Source organism: Odontomachus brunneus, unplaced genomic scaffold (assembly GCF_010583005.1).
Source record: "Odontomachus brunneus isolate Ranch 3 - 2012 unplaced genomic scaffold, Obru_v1 Obru_scaffold_014, whole genome shotgun sequence".
Classification (NCBI taxonomy): Eukaryota; Metazoa; Arthropoda; class Insecta; order Hymenoptera; family Formicidae; genus Odontomachus; species Odontomachus brunneus.
In genome coordinates this window covers 2,721,573-2,735,218 of record NW_022639464.1, presented here as the reverse complement: position 1 = coordinate 2,735,218, position 13,646 = coordinate 2,721,573, and the positions used below count along the sequence as shown (strand labels likewise).

General features: G+C 32.7%; 1 protein-coding gene across 1 annotated transcript in view; it reads right to left on the bottom strand.

Moving 5' to 3' along the window:
• The window catches only part of LOC116841198 (cell adhesion molecule 2-like), a 95,405-nt gene that overhangs the window by 28,629 nt on the left and 53,130 nt on the right, over positions 1-13,646 (bottom strand). Inside the window, exon 2 of the mRNA XM_032808853.1 lies at positions 1,796-2,004. Within this exon, the coding sequence (XP_032664744.1) occupies positions 1,796-2,004 (209 nt within the window). The remainder of the gene's footprint in view (positions 1-1,795; positions 2,005-13,646) is intronic.

Sequence of the window (13,646 nt, the reverse complement as noted above, 5' to 3'; positions counted from 1 at the left end):
AAAATATTAGGAACAGCCTCCAATCGCCTTGACCTTGACAAATGTTGCCCTGAACAATATTCAAAAGGATTCAGCCGTCGGTCAAACACCTTGGGTACCAATGTTAATGGCAACAATATTGTAACTTTAAAACCTTTTAACTCAAAAGATACTTAATGAAAAAATATTTTATTATAGTGTTTTGGAAAGCTCTCGAAGTAAGCTATAAGAATATATAATAAAAATGGAGGTTTCTTTTTAAGAAATTGAAGGTGACTTTCAAACGACTATCCAGAGTCAAGCCAATTGCACTATTTTATGTCCCCCTTCGAACCATACAACTTTTGTTTGAAATATTTTTCCGTATCTTTCATATTTTTCGAAATATTTGCTTGGTTCGATTAAAATGACTCACCTTGTATATATATAAATATATATATATATATATATATATATATATAGATATTATACAAAATATATATTTTGGTCGCAAGAAACGAGCTAGTTACCCAAGTAGGAATTTACTACTGGCATCAAAGTGGCCTAGTACCGATTTATAGTAAACTGGCATAGTACTAGATGTCAGTACGGGTTTAGTATTAGTATGATTGGGATAATAGAAAAGGGCCAGTATTGGAAAACAATACTGTTACAGTATCGAAAATCAGTACTGTACCAATATAAAAAAATGTATTGATTTCTAACACTGGAAACTACTGGAAACCAGTATCGATTTCTAGTAATTTTTATTATTTGTACAATTGTTAATATCACAACTATATAGTATGGAAAGAAAGATCAGACTATGGCTGAGTTGCTCTTCTCGTTTGTACCTATATATGTCTATTTTTAATAGTCATATGAGGAAAAAATCTTGTGGCAACGGCTGGAACCGAACTCGAGTCTTCCCGCTTGTCAAACAAGCGTTCTTACCACTGAGCTATTTAGGTTTCGTATTAGTAACTTCTTCCGTTTTCCTATAAAGGATATTGGTATCGTCTGTTTTTTTATACCGACACAATACTGGCCCAATATCCTCTATTGACAGATTGTATACGATTCTTATTTAGGTATCCAGTACTGATTCTACGAACAGGGCCAGTACCAATAATCCAGCTTTTTTAATATTGGGATAGTACCGAAAACGACAAACATTTTTCAATAACGCTCCAGTACACGTACGGTACGACTATTTAGTATCTAACCTTAGTACGGAGCCAGTACTAATAATACAGTTTTTTTATATTAGGTCCAGTACTGAGCCAATATCAAAAAGGGATATCCCTTTTGGGTATCGACCCAGTATAGGGCCATTTTTCCGTATTGACGAAACGTATACGATTCTTACTTGGATAGTTATTAACGTTTGAATTTCCTTTTCTCCCTCTGCCCAGTACATCCCACAATACTGATATACTTCCTAAATAAACATTCATGCTCATGTGCATGCAACTAAAGCATCGTTATTTCTAGCTTCACTTTTAGAAAGATAACGCATTTAATTGAAAAGTATGATACGCACACAAACGAATATGTTGCTACATAATGTTGGGCAATAATTATCTTTAAGTTCTCCTACACCTAACCGACGTATGAATTTTCAATAAAAGAAAAAATATTTACAGCTGTGACAAATGCATGCATCTCTAAATCGTGTAGTAGAACATTACAAGCGACAAGCTTCTTTAAGGTGTTATATAATTATTTTTATTGTAACATTTCTTAATTGTTCTTAATTGTAACATTTTAAATAGCGTACAATTAGATACTCTATCACTTATAAGCAAAGGAGAATATGGTGTGCGGAAGATCTTACGGTCTTGTCGCCCAGATTGCGAACTCGGCACGTGAGGTATACATTTTTTCCAATTAGGGCTGTCACGTTGGTGTTCTGCGAGAAGTCGAAAGTAGGTTCCGGTTTCGACTTCGGGCCGGAAGAATGATCCAGCAATTGTTGTCGAGGTCTGCTCTGCATCGCGTGTCTGTCCATGTTATCTATCGTCCGATCTCCTAGACTCAATGTGTCTGTAACGAGAGAAATTCACTGATTGAGTCGACTTCAAGATCGTAATATACGTCGAATAATTAATGTCATGCTGTACACAGAGAGAACAATTTGGTTGAGTTAAATAAACACTCTTTGGAATAGTCCAAATGAATTTTTTGGTTGATCGAACAAAATTTTATTTGACGCAACAAAAATATTTATTTGCTTAGTTTATTGACTTAGTTCCAAAGAAATATTTTTGTTGTATCAACCAAATAATTTGTTTTAACTATTCCAAAGAAACATTTATTTCGATCAATAAATCGTTCTCTCTATGTAGTGCACATAGAGTCATAATTGCCTGACCATCCCTTAGATTGCAAATAAACAATTTTTTACTTAATACTTAATATATGTGTATAGTTAAAAATTGTATAATTAATTATAGCCAAACAAATATAGCGTCAACTGTACGATATTTAATTCTTACACATATAAGCTTGATTGAAAATCATATAAATCGATTTAGAAGATAGCCATGTGTTTATGGCTTTTTGTGTACGTGATAATGCGAATAATATTTTTAACCAACTTAAAATATGCTAAGAGGAGATTCTCAGCTTATTCTGCATATACGTGGGAAAAATGCTGTTAGAAGAAATAAAAAATGCGTTTACTCAATTAAAAATCGATATCACAGGCTGCCACAAATACAAGGAGCTAATTCAACTGTATTTATTGTTGATTGCAATTGCAACATTTTCTCTCACACAACACATTTAAAGAACAATATACCATTATTGAACAAACATATTAACATATACATATTAGTATCATTACCCGGGTTTGTCCGAGTATTGTGAAAATCGGGTAATTCCATTCCTTTCTTGAAAAAATCCGAGAATATCTACCCTCAAAAAATGGTCTTACTGTTATAGTTAAAATTATCTAGATACGAGGAATTAGCTAAAACAGATAAATGACTATAGCATAAATTATGATTGCGATATAGCATATTTTTTGTATTTCATTAGTATAAATGACAAAAACAGAATTTATATTTGAATTATTTGTAAAATTTAGCACAAACGTTTCTCTGTAGTGCCCATACATATTAAAGCCAGTTACACTTCTTCTAAAAATAACTGTGATAGAAAAAAATAGCAAAAAATGAATGTATAATTCTCACATCCCTATCTAAATGCTGCTTACAGATATGAATAGAATACTATTATTGTAAGTTATACGTATCACAAACAATGTTCTAATAAATATAAGAAACAATAATAAATTTTAACATGGTGACATTTAGAATTTTGTCTGGAACAACAAAACATCTTTTGAGTGTAGAGAACAAGATGAAACTTGCTTTAAACCAATTAAAAAAATTTTTAATAAATAATTATAAAGAACGAAATAAAGAAGTAAAAAAGAAATTAAAACGGCTTTAAAAACTTCAAAAGTCCTGAAAGGTATAAAATAATTTTGATTCGATATTCCTATGTACTTAGAATCCTATTCTAATATCCTCTTAGAATCCTATTCTAACTAGATATTTGAAGGTAACGTAAAAAAGACAAATTAGATAAGCATAATTAACTATATATAACTGGGAGATAAATGATAAAAGATATGATTATTGACTCAATCACAGTAAAGTTTCCATGCCAGCTCCAATAAAATGTTCAGAATTAGAATATTAGAATATAATTATAGATACATAGGAATATCGATTTAAAATTATTTCAGATTTTCTTCAGATTTTGAAATTTTCGAAGGCGATTTATTTAAACCGAAATAATAGAAAGCTCCTCGAATAGATTAACTAACAATAAGATTTGAAAAGGCACATAAGGAGCAAGCACGAATGTCTTAGTGCTATTAAATACTAATATTACTTTTTAATATTAATATGATTGTGGGAGGATAAAATTGTCCAGTATGTTAAACGCACGTATCAAAATTTTTCTTCGATTATCGTGCGCGGAGAATCAACCTTCCATACTTAAACCGATCATTGAGTCCCAATTTTTATATATATTTTTTTATTAAAATCCCAAACCCCATTAAACCGATGACTCAAATAGATTCATTATATATGTTGCGACAAAACTGCCTCCGCCAGGACTCGAACCTGGAACCTCCTCACTTTCCGGGCGGGACGTCTTTCCATTCAGCCACCGAGGCTTCGATAGTAACCTCGCAACACAATGTTTATAAAGTCTTTAAGATGTAAGTTGAGAGAGAAAGAACGAAAGAGTCGATCTCGTAAGAGATGTTATTATACGAAAGAGAGATAGCATATTCTTCCTGCCAATGCTTAAGATAAACCGAAAATTAAAAAGTAAATTAAAAATATTAAAGTAATATTAAAAAGTAATATTAGTATTTAATAAGACATCCATGCTTGCTCCTTATGTGCCTTTTCAAATCTTACTGCGATTTATTCACTTTTCAAGTTTTAAACTCTTTCTGTCAATCGATTTGTACCTATATACTTGATAAAACTTGAAGTTTCAGTTTGTTGTTGTGTGTATTCGTGTCAATAAAAAGAAGAAAAATATTGAGATACGTTCACATTAAGATACGTTCAGTGATTATCGTTGATTGTGAAGCGTAAATTTGTACTAGGACGCAGATAATTCTACTTTCAGTTACCGACTAATCGATTAGCTTTCAAACGAATCCCGTAATCAGGCATGCAATTAATGAAATTTCCGGTTAATTGAAGTCTCTAATGGTAGCCATTAAACAAACAAGCGAGGAATAACAAAACTCTAAAGCACCATCGCCCATAAACGTTTATTACTCTCCAAAATACGCAATATTCCCGACTGTCTGTTTAATTCCGAACTAATCTCTCAAAGTTCCAGTAACAACTGACTCGATAACTTTGTATAACGTAAAAGTCGATTTTCTATCGATTTCGGCTATTTCAATATTACCAAATCAAACGCAACTAGGAACGGCCTGATACGGTGGCCGACGATCGAAGTATTCCTCGCTTACAGAAAGTAGTTGGCGTTTCACTCGACAATCGAGGCTTTTGATTCGGTCTATTCACTATTGTCGCCACTGTTCACACGCTCTTTTCTTGCATGACCAATACACATGTATGCGTAGTAATTTCTAACGTACGCTCGATGTTTCCTCTCCGAAAAATGCAGCTTTTTACGAGCATCTATATCGAACTAGAGGCAAAAAGTGCGGCCAAGTTTAGCCCCATTTTTTGTAAGTTTGAAAATGGTCATAATTTTGGTTTTTTTTAAAGCTTATTGCGAGTAGATTCCAAATATATAAGTATCAAAGTAGCGCTCCACACCGTTTCAGAGAAAAATGATCCAAAAGAGTTTCACTTCCGAGAGATGGCGTCATAGCGTCAATGCATTTAAAAATGAATAAAAAATGAGAAAAATAAGATATTTTATTGATTATTGTTAATTCTTATAGTAATATCGTAGATGTTTTTGTTCGAAATTACAAAACCATGGCTGTAACTATAGCTAAGATACCAAATGAAGGTACAGAGCGCCACCTTGATACTTATATATTTCAAATCTACTCACAATAAGCTTTCAGAAAATACAAAATTACAAAATTATGACCATTTTTAAACTTACAAAAAATAGGGCTAAATGCCTGTGACGGTTTGGCAGCATTCTTTATGTGAAAATTTTGGTCTTTAGATTGCTACTTGTCAATGCATGTACGCGATGCTATATTTATTTATAGTTAACCTTGATTTTATTTGCATTCGTGAAACTATTTCTCCTCTCTCCCAGTAAATACGAAACATTATATCTGCTTTTTGAAACATTGATATTATGTATATTATGTATATTATAATATTATGTAACATTTTATTGCTTAATATTTTATGAATTTTTTTAAAATGTTACATAAAAATTGCTTACATAAATATATTGCTTTTCAAATATATAAATAATATTTGATAAATATAAACAAAACATTTTTTAAATGTTATCGCTCAATAATCAAGAAATGATGAAAGTTACATTCCAAACAACATATAATATTTCAACATATATACATATATGTGATTATTCGAATTCTAAATTTATACTAGATATGCTACAGATATACATAATGTACTGATAGTATCCGTATATAATATCTTTTGTACATTACATCGTTTCTCGAATATTCTCAGGATATACTGAACTCGACAGCGGTATTCCATTTAATTGTTGAATATTATACATATATTCGGGAAGTAACATATGCTGGTTCTGCTAAAATAATTTAAATATTTTAATAATGAGAAAGATCAACATAAAATTTCTTATAATCAGTATAAATTGTTTTATATTTTGTGTCTTAAAACTAATTTATTGTTTTCATTAATCATTGGATTCAAATTTAATTTAAAATCTGAAAGCCATCACAACATCACTGATTCGCTAAAATACATTGTATCAATATTCGTCTCATATTGTTATTCCAACATTTACTAACAAATATTCCATTGTAATGTCTTTTGAACGATATAAGAGTATGTTATAAACATGATTCACCAAGATATTGTTAGAATTCATTAACAGTATCAGTTCCTGTTTGAGCATCGAGGTAAAGCGTCAAGAACGCCATTTAAGATTGGGTTCCATCAACGTCCTTAAACATCGATTAAATCTTAACCTGAGTTTAAGTCTTTGTCTGAGAACAGTTTAAACTCGGGTTAAGACTTAATTGACGGTGGTGTAATCAGGCATAAGAAGAGCATAAGTAACTTATACGGGATGAAACTACAGAGGGATACATTACTATGTAATGTGACAAATGCAATGACACAAAAAATGAAATAACAGATTCTTTTTACTTTTTAAGCAAATAGTTAGTTTAAATCATTGAAATGGAGAAATTTATTAATTTCTTACAGCAGACACACATTATTGGCATGCACTGTGGTAGTGAATACCAGAATGTCGTAAACGTAAAGGCAATGTTGCTTACGACATCATGATTACACATGTAATTTTAACAATTCCGAAATCTTTAGATCAGAGTTAAAGTTTACTCATAATGACGTTCTGTACAACACTAAAAATAACATTTCTAAACGTTAAATGTTACTGAGTAATAATATTGTAATAATATTACTGTAATATCTTTATCAATTTCTTGCTTATTGGGGTTGTTTTTTTATATTGAAGGACCAAAAAATGAAATTTGTTACGATCGGATTATTTCGTTCCAAATTTCCTCATTGGAGCTCGATTACAACCCTGGCAGAGCCTGAAATAATTATTTTAGTTTTTGAAAAGTCATCGTTCGTTTTTGCACCAGCTGCGTTTCCGACTGGTTCAACCTCCAATGTTGATAAAATGGAATTGCCGCGCGCAAAGCTCCTCTTTTATCTCGATTTTTTTCTCTGGTTCTCTTCAACTCTTTCGTTCCTCGCTGCACCTACCCCCAAATACACGTCTTTCCCTTCGTTACGGTTAAAAGGACCACTCGATGCGCAAAATTGCGAGAACAACGCGGATAGCCGTCACCCACGTATTCGCGTTAGGCAAGGCAACGAGCATTTTAATAGGCACACCCGCGAAAGTGGCGCGCACCGATGAACAATTTTTGGGATTCGTTCCAGCAAACTGCGGCCCATCGATTTCCGAATGGAACTCGCGTGTGGCCGTAAATATCAATTTTTAGAGAGCAACCACGTAACAACGATATAAATATCGTTAACATGCAACGAAATAGAATGATCTAATAGTTTATAAATAGAAATCACTTTATTTAAGGCCAAAAATACGTGACCTGCACGCTAACTGGTGTGATTTTAGTGACGATAAGCGAAACGATTTAATTTTACAGGAAATACATACAATATCGCGTGCAAGAATACTTGAACTTTTGTTAACCTTTTTGGTGCTCAAATAATTTACAAGTACGGTTAAAACAATAAGTTAAAAATATATAATTTATTTCACGAAGAAGATAAACTTGTCAAACTACATGTCCTATTTTTGATAATACTCTATTAGTAATGATAGGAACGGAAATTTCTGAAACAAAGTCTATTGAATGCTTGAAGTAGGCAAGAGAAATACATGAGCTGCTTATTTCTAGAATTACTAGTACTTACAATCTGTTAATTGTAAGTAACTTACGTCAACTTTCCATGAGTATCATGAAAACGTGTATTGTTTTAAGATTGGTACATAATGGAAATGTTTGCGTGAATATAACGCAATTGCAATAAGTAAGCGAAAGTTCGAAATAAACTTTCTGGGAATTCATATGCGGAGGCGCAAACTTTTATTTAGTTCTGTTTTAATTGACGAAACGTGAGTAATTGTCTCGGAAGCATTTGATGCGGTTATACATGCCCTGTGACGTCGATGTAGTTGCCGCTCAGATGCTGCAAAATGGTCCATAGTACCGGCGCACTTTGCGCACTGCAAGTTGTTAAGTTAGAAATGCACTCAGGAACGGTCGATATATGTCTCGAAGTAACAGAAGTGTTTGCTTAGTGTTTGAAACTAACTTCACTTCATATTCCGGATTTAATGGCGAAAGATATATCTCCCGTTATCGCGCAAGCTCAGTATTTGAAACGTTGTAATTCGCTCCTTCTTAGTCTGACCTCATTTCAACTGCCTTAATCTCCATTGCCTATTTTAACCACGACGGGCCGCGATCGCGGATAAATAATAGCCGTGAAATCTCAAGAGCCCTCTCATCTTGAATCTCGATTTACGCTCGGCATTATCGTTATTTTATCGCGGACACACCTAAACGCTCAATCGGAGCCGATCCTCGGGAATCGAGATTCAAAGTGATCGAAGTCGAACACTCTGAAGAAGCGCCTCGACGGGCTACGTCTCCTCAACCGGGCGAGTAGTTTCACCAACCAAGTGCATACAAAGTATCTATAGCTGGGTAATCAAAGAACCGTTATAGCTGCGGGGTGTATCTATAGCCAGCGGAAGATTGGATGGAATTAGATTAGATCAGAGCTCATTACGCTTCAGCTTAAGAGTGAATTAGGTAGAGAATGGGCTGTACGAAAGTAAAGAGCTCCTCCTCCAGCTAAGATAAATCTTTCTTCATTGTTTTTCCTATAATACATCACGCGAATGATAATGGCATTGCCATTTTCAAGACAATAGCGACGGAATGCAATGTAACAGCGTCTCGCTTCTCTCTCTCTCTCTCTCTCTCTCTCTCTCTCTTGCAACTAAGCGTTAAATCTTAAGACGCCAACATAGCTCTTCGGATTTTGGCATCTTCGCGAGATCTGATACACGCGGAAGCCGTTTCAAAAGTGGCGCTTTTCCTCGCGCTTGAAGCTCGCTCGAACAATTTGGCGTGAATCTGTGGCTCCGCGGTGATAAAACGCGCGGCTTTTCGCGCAAACGCGATTTAGATTGCAGCGCTTTTCGCTCGCTCCAGATTTCGCGATGGAAATGGCCGGAGTTACATTCCTCGAAAGAGGTAGCCGAAGAGAAGTTGAGTTATACCAGTTCGATGCGACGCACTCAAATGGAAACGATAGACCGTATCCCCTCTAATTAACGTAGACGTATCGTAGCGAGCGAGCGAGGCTGATTGACTACGCGGAAAACTTTACACTTCATTAGCTTTCCACTGAGATGCGCCGCAGGTGCGGCTACCTCATGCTCATACAGCTCCAACAATGCATTACACACAGTGTGCATATGTATGTGTGTACGTGTGTGTTTGCGTGTATATAGTGGATGCTCGCTCTCGAATCTCGATATACGAAGACAGCCGTGATGATATATAAGGGGCGAGTTCTGGCAAAGCCAAAGAGAGAGACTCCCTAGAGTGCATGGAAAAGCTCGTTATAAGCTCTTCGGTCTTAGTTGCCCCTGCAAAATTAATTAAAGCAAGTGCTCGCTGGAGCGGGCGCGAGATATCAAGAAATGTCCTTTTGTTGTTGGTTGTACAGTGAATTCGCGTGCAGCATCATTCGCCGAGATAATGAGCGGCGGATGTTTTCATAGGAATACCAGAGTGTGTTCAGGATTTGAGAGGAAAAATTATTAAAGTAAGAATTAAGTCTCGCATACCGTCACACGGCTAAGTCGTTGTTTTGGAGTTCACTTGTGCCGCGCGTCCTAGTCCTTCGTCGTCATCACATCGCGTTAATATAATACAGGTGCATGTAATTGTACTTCGCGAGAAGTATACTATATTAAACGTTAGAAAAATTTAGAGTTATCATTATAGTTTTGAAGGCATGGAAAAAATCGGTTTTTTTTATTTTTTAGGGGATTTTTTCGATTTCTTTCCTAAGGGTAAAAAAATTCGTTTGGAAATATTCATGCGTGCTTGATTAGAACCTACCGCATTTGCTTCTTTTCATAAAGAAGATAATTTCGTGCATTTAAATGAAGGTAAATAATCTGTTAGCAGTTTGACAAACGATTGAACGTGATCTGTCGACAAATCTAGTCATCTATGTTCACAATCTGCTGTTGTTCTGTCGACAGAGTTTGAAAACGAAATCTGATAGCGGATTGTATCATGTATATCTTTATTATTATTATATTATAATTTTATATCGATATATTATCATTACATCATTACAGAGGGTAATAATTTTATATTTTGAAAATACTTATTAAAACTTGAGAATCTATGATAACACTCCAATGCTTGTATGTTTTTACTTCACAATCATTGAGTTTAAAGTTTCCTTTTTCTTTTTATTTATAATAATGTCAAATACAAAAGAAACAAAAGCAAACCACACATAAATAAATAAAATTATAATTTATTTTTCAAATAAAATAAAATTATATTTTCTTTTAAAATATATGTTCTTTAAGTAGCAAAAACAGCAATTTTTCTCAAAGAAACAAATTTTTGGAGAAAAATCATTTTTTCTTGCTTTCTTCTAGCGATTTAAAAAACCTCTTTTTTTCAAAACTATAGTTAAAGAAACCAATTATTACAGTTGTCGTTAATTCACATGCTGCATGTTATATAAATACGATAGTTCTTACGAAACTTATTACAGTTTCGGCGAAATATTCCTTAAGAGGAAATCAAGAATAACAGTTTTTCCAGATCAGAAAGTATACAAAATATGAAAGATATATATAACAGGTAAACAGGTATATATGGTGATAAATGAAGAAACAACCAAAAAATTTGCGAGTACATAGCACTCACGAAAATGCATATAAATCTCTCTATTTTATGATTTTTTCTTGTTCTACATATCATTGCATATACACACAAAGTGTGCTTTATTTTAATTGCATACTTCAAATATTTGGAGAAAAATGTATCAAAAAAAGTTATAGTCTCAAAGAGAAGAAAGGATTATTATATTCTGTTGATCTTGAAATGACTCTAAAAGCACCTGTTCAAGATTAACTTTACTTTTTTTTTAATGAAATCATATAATTATTTCAACACAGAGTATTGTGATACCTTTAATATATTCTATATATAAAAGTACTGACGCCATCGAGAAGTGAATACATTTTGAGATATTTTTTCACTTTGTTTCAATACTTTTCAATATAAGATATAAAATATTTCATAAAATATTCACTTTTCGATAACTTTACTTGGATACTTTTGTATGAAGAATGACGAATAAAGTCAGTTGTTGTAAAAAGAACATAAATAAACTTTAAACATAATTTTGTCTCATTTTACAAATTTATTGATGCATTAGTGTATAAAAATTCATACCACCGATCGATTTCTCTCGTTGTTCTACGTACAATAAAAATTAAGGTGAGGTTATTGCGAAATGAATAGTTTATATTACATACTCTCTCTCTCTCCCTCTCTCTCTTTCTCTCTCTGTCTCTTTTAAAAAGATATAATATAAAATATATCGGAAAATATTTACTTTTTAATAATTTTATCTCAGTAGCTTTATTCGTATATAACTAGAAGAATAAATAATTATCAGAGGAATTAATTCGTATTATAGGGAAGCCGTATATGATTCCATATAAGACATTAAAATTGGTTCTTTGACAGTTCTTTTCAAAATCATTCCATGATCAAATAAATATTTCCAAGCTCTATGCTTTTTTACACATTCACTCATTGTTAATACAATTTTTAACTGTTTTCTAACAATATAAATAAATATGTTTTATATTAATTTACGATAAATGTTATAGTACATGTAAATTATAAAACTAAGTTAATATTTCTGATACTTGGAAAGAATCGATCCACACATTGTATAATAAACATGCTTTAACTATTGAATCCAGCTCTTGTTCAGTTCCTACGCAGTATTTCTATAACTAATGAGAATACATTACTGCTAGACAATAACTGAGCGGGTGTCTACATAAACTGCACACATTTCTACTAGTGTATTAAAATAAAAAAATATTTCTCCGTACAGTGTTCCATTTTAATTAAATACAGTAAATATCTCAAAGACAAAACATTATAGAAAAAAGTGGAAATAAATATTATCATCTTCCGTCTCATTTAAAGCCATACAATTTTTGTTTCACATTTTTTTCTATAATGTTTCGTTTTTGAGATATTTACTGTATTTAATTAAAATGGAACACCCTGTACGGAGAAATTTTTTTTTACTTTGATACACTGGTAGAAATGTATGCAGTTTATGTAGACACCCGCTCAGTTATTGTCTAGCAGTAATGTATTCTCATTAGTTGTAGAAATACTGCGTAGGAACTGAACAAGAGCTGGATTCAATAGTTGAAGCATGTTTATTATACAATGTGTGGATCGATTCTTTCCAAGTATCAGGAATATTAACTCAGTTTTATAATTTGCATGTACTATAACGTTTATCGTGAATTAATATAAAACATTATTTTATATTATTTTAACATATTTATTTATATTGTTAGAAAATAGTTAAAAATTGCATAAACAATGAGTGAACGTGTAAAAAAGCATAGAGCTTGGAAAGGAATGGGAAATTGGAAGAAGGAACTGAAGGCATTTGACAATATTAAGCCTTATGATAGAAATAACTAAGATTAGAAATGAAAGTAGGCAAAAGATAGATGAAATATACATTAAAATAATACAGAATTTTATTGCGAAAATATTAGATTATTCTGATACTAATAATACAAATGCAAACTGTGTCATGATAGTTGAGACTCAGAATTTGATAAACTAGTGCAACTACAAGAATGGATAAAAAAGACATATGTTGTCTGGTGATTGCGAACAATGTCACGTACAAAAGGCGAAAAATATGAAAATATATATTACACACCAATAATTTCCTATACTTTAACTCTCATTAGCATTAAAATTTTTCAACTAGAAATCATGCGCGAGAGGTAAAAATTTCTAAGCCAAACTTGCTCATTTTATAAGTAGCAGACTTGTTTATTAAACGTTCGAATAGTTTTATGTCTATTTTCTGTTCCGTTTTTCTACAGTAAATGAGTTTGGGTTTGCACATATTTCGTATGCAAGAAAAGCGTTACATTATAATTAGAATTTCAAGCAGAGTTTCACTCTTCAGTCACAAAACTAACATAATTGTTCAGCAACTGCTCCAAAAGTGCATTGAATTTCTACCGGAGTGTTATTGGTATATTTAATGAAATATTCTGCGCGCGGAAAAGGAACAAAAAAGCAACAAAATAGTATTCAATAGCAAAGGAAATATTCCGCGAAGTGAGATATCTCATGAGTCCATTTGAAGTGTAACCCCGAC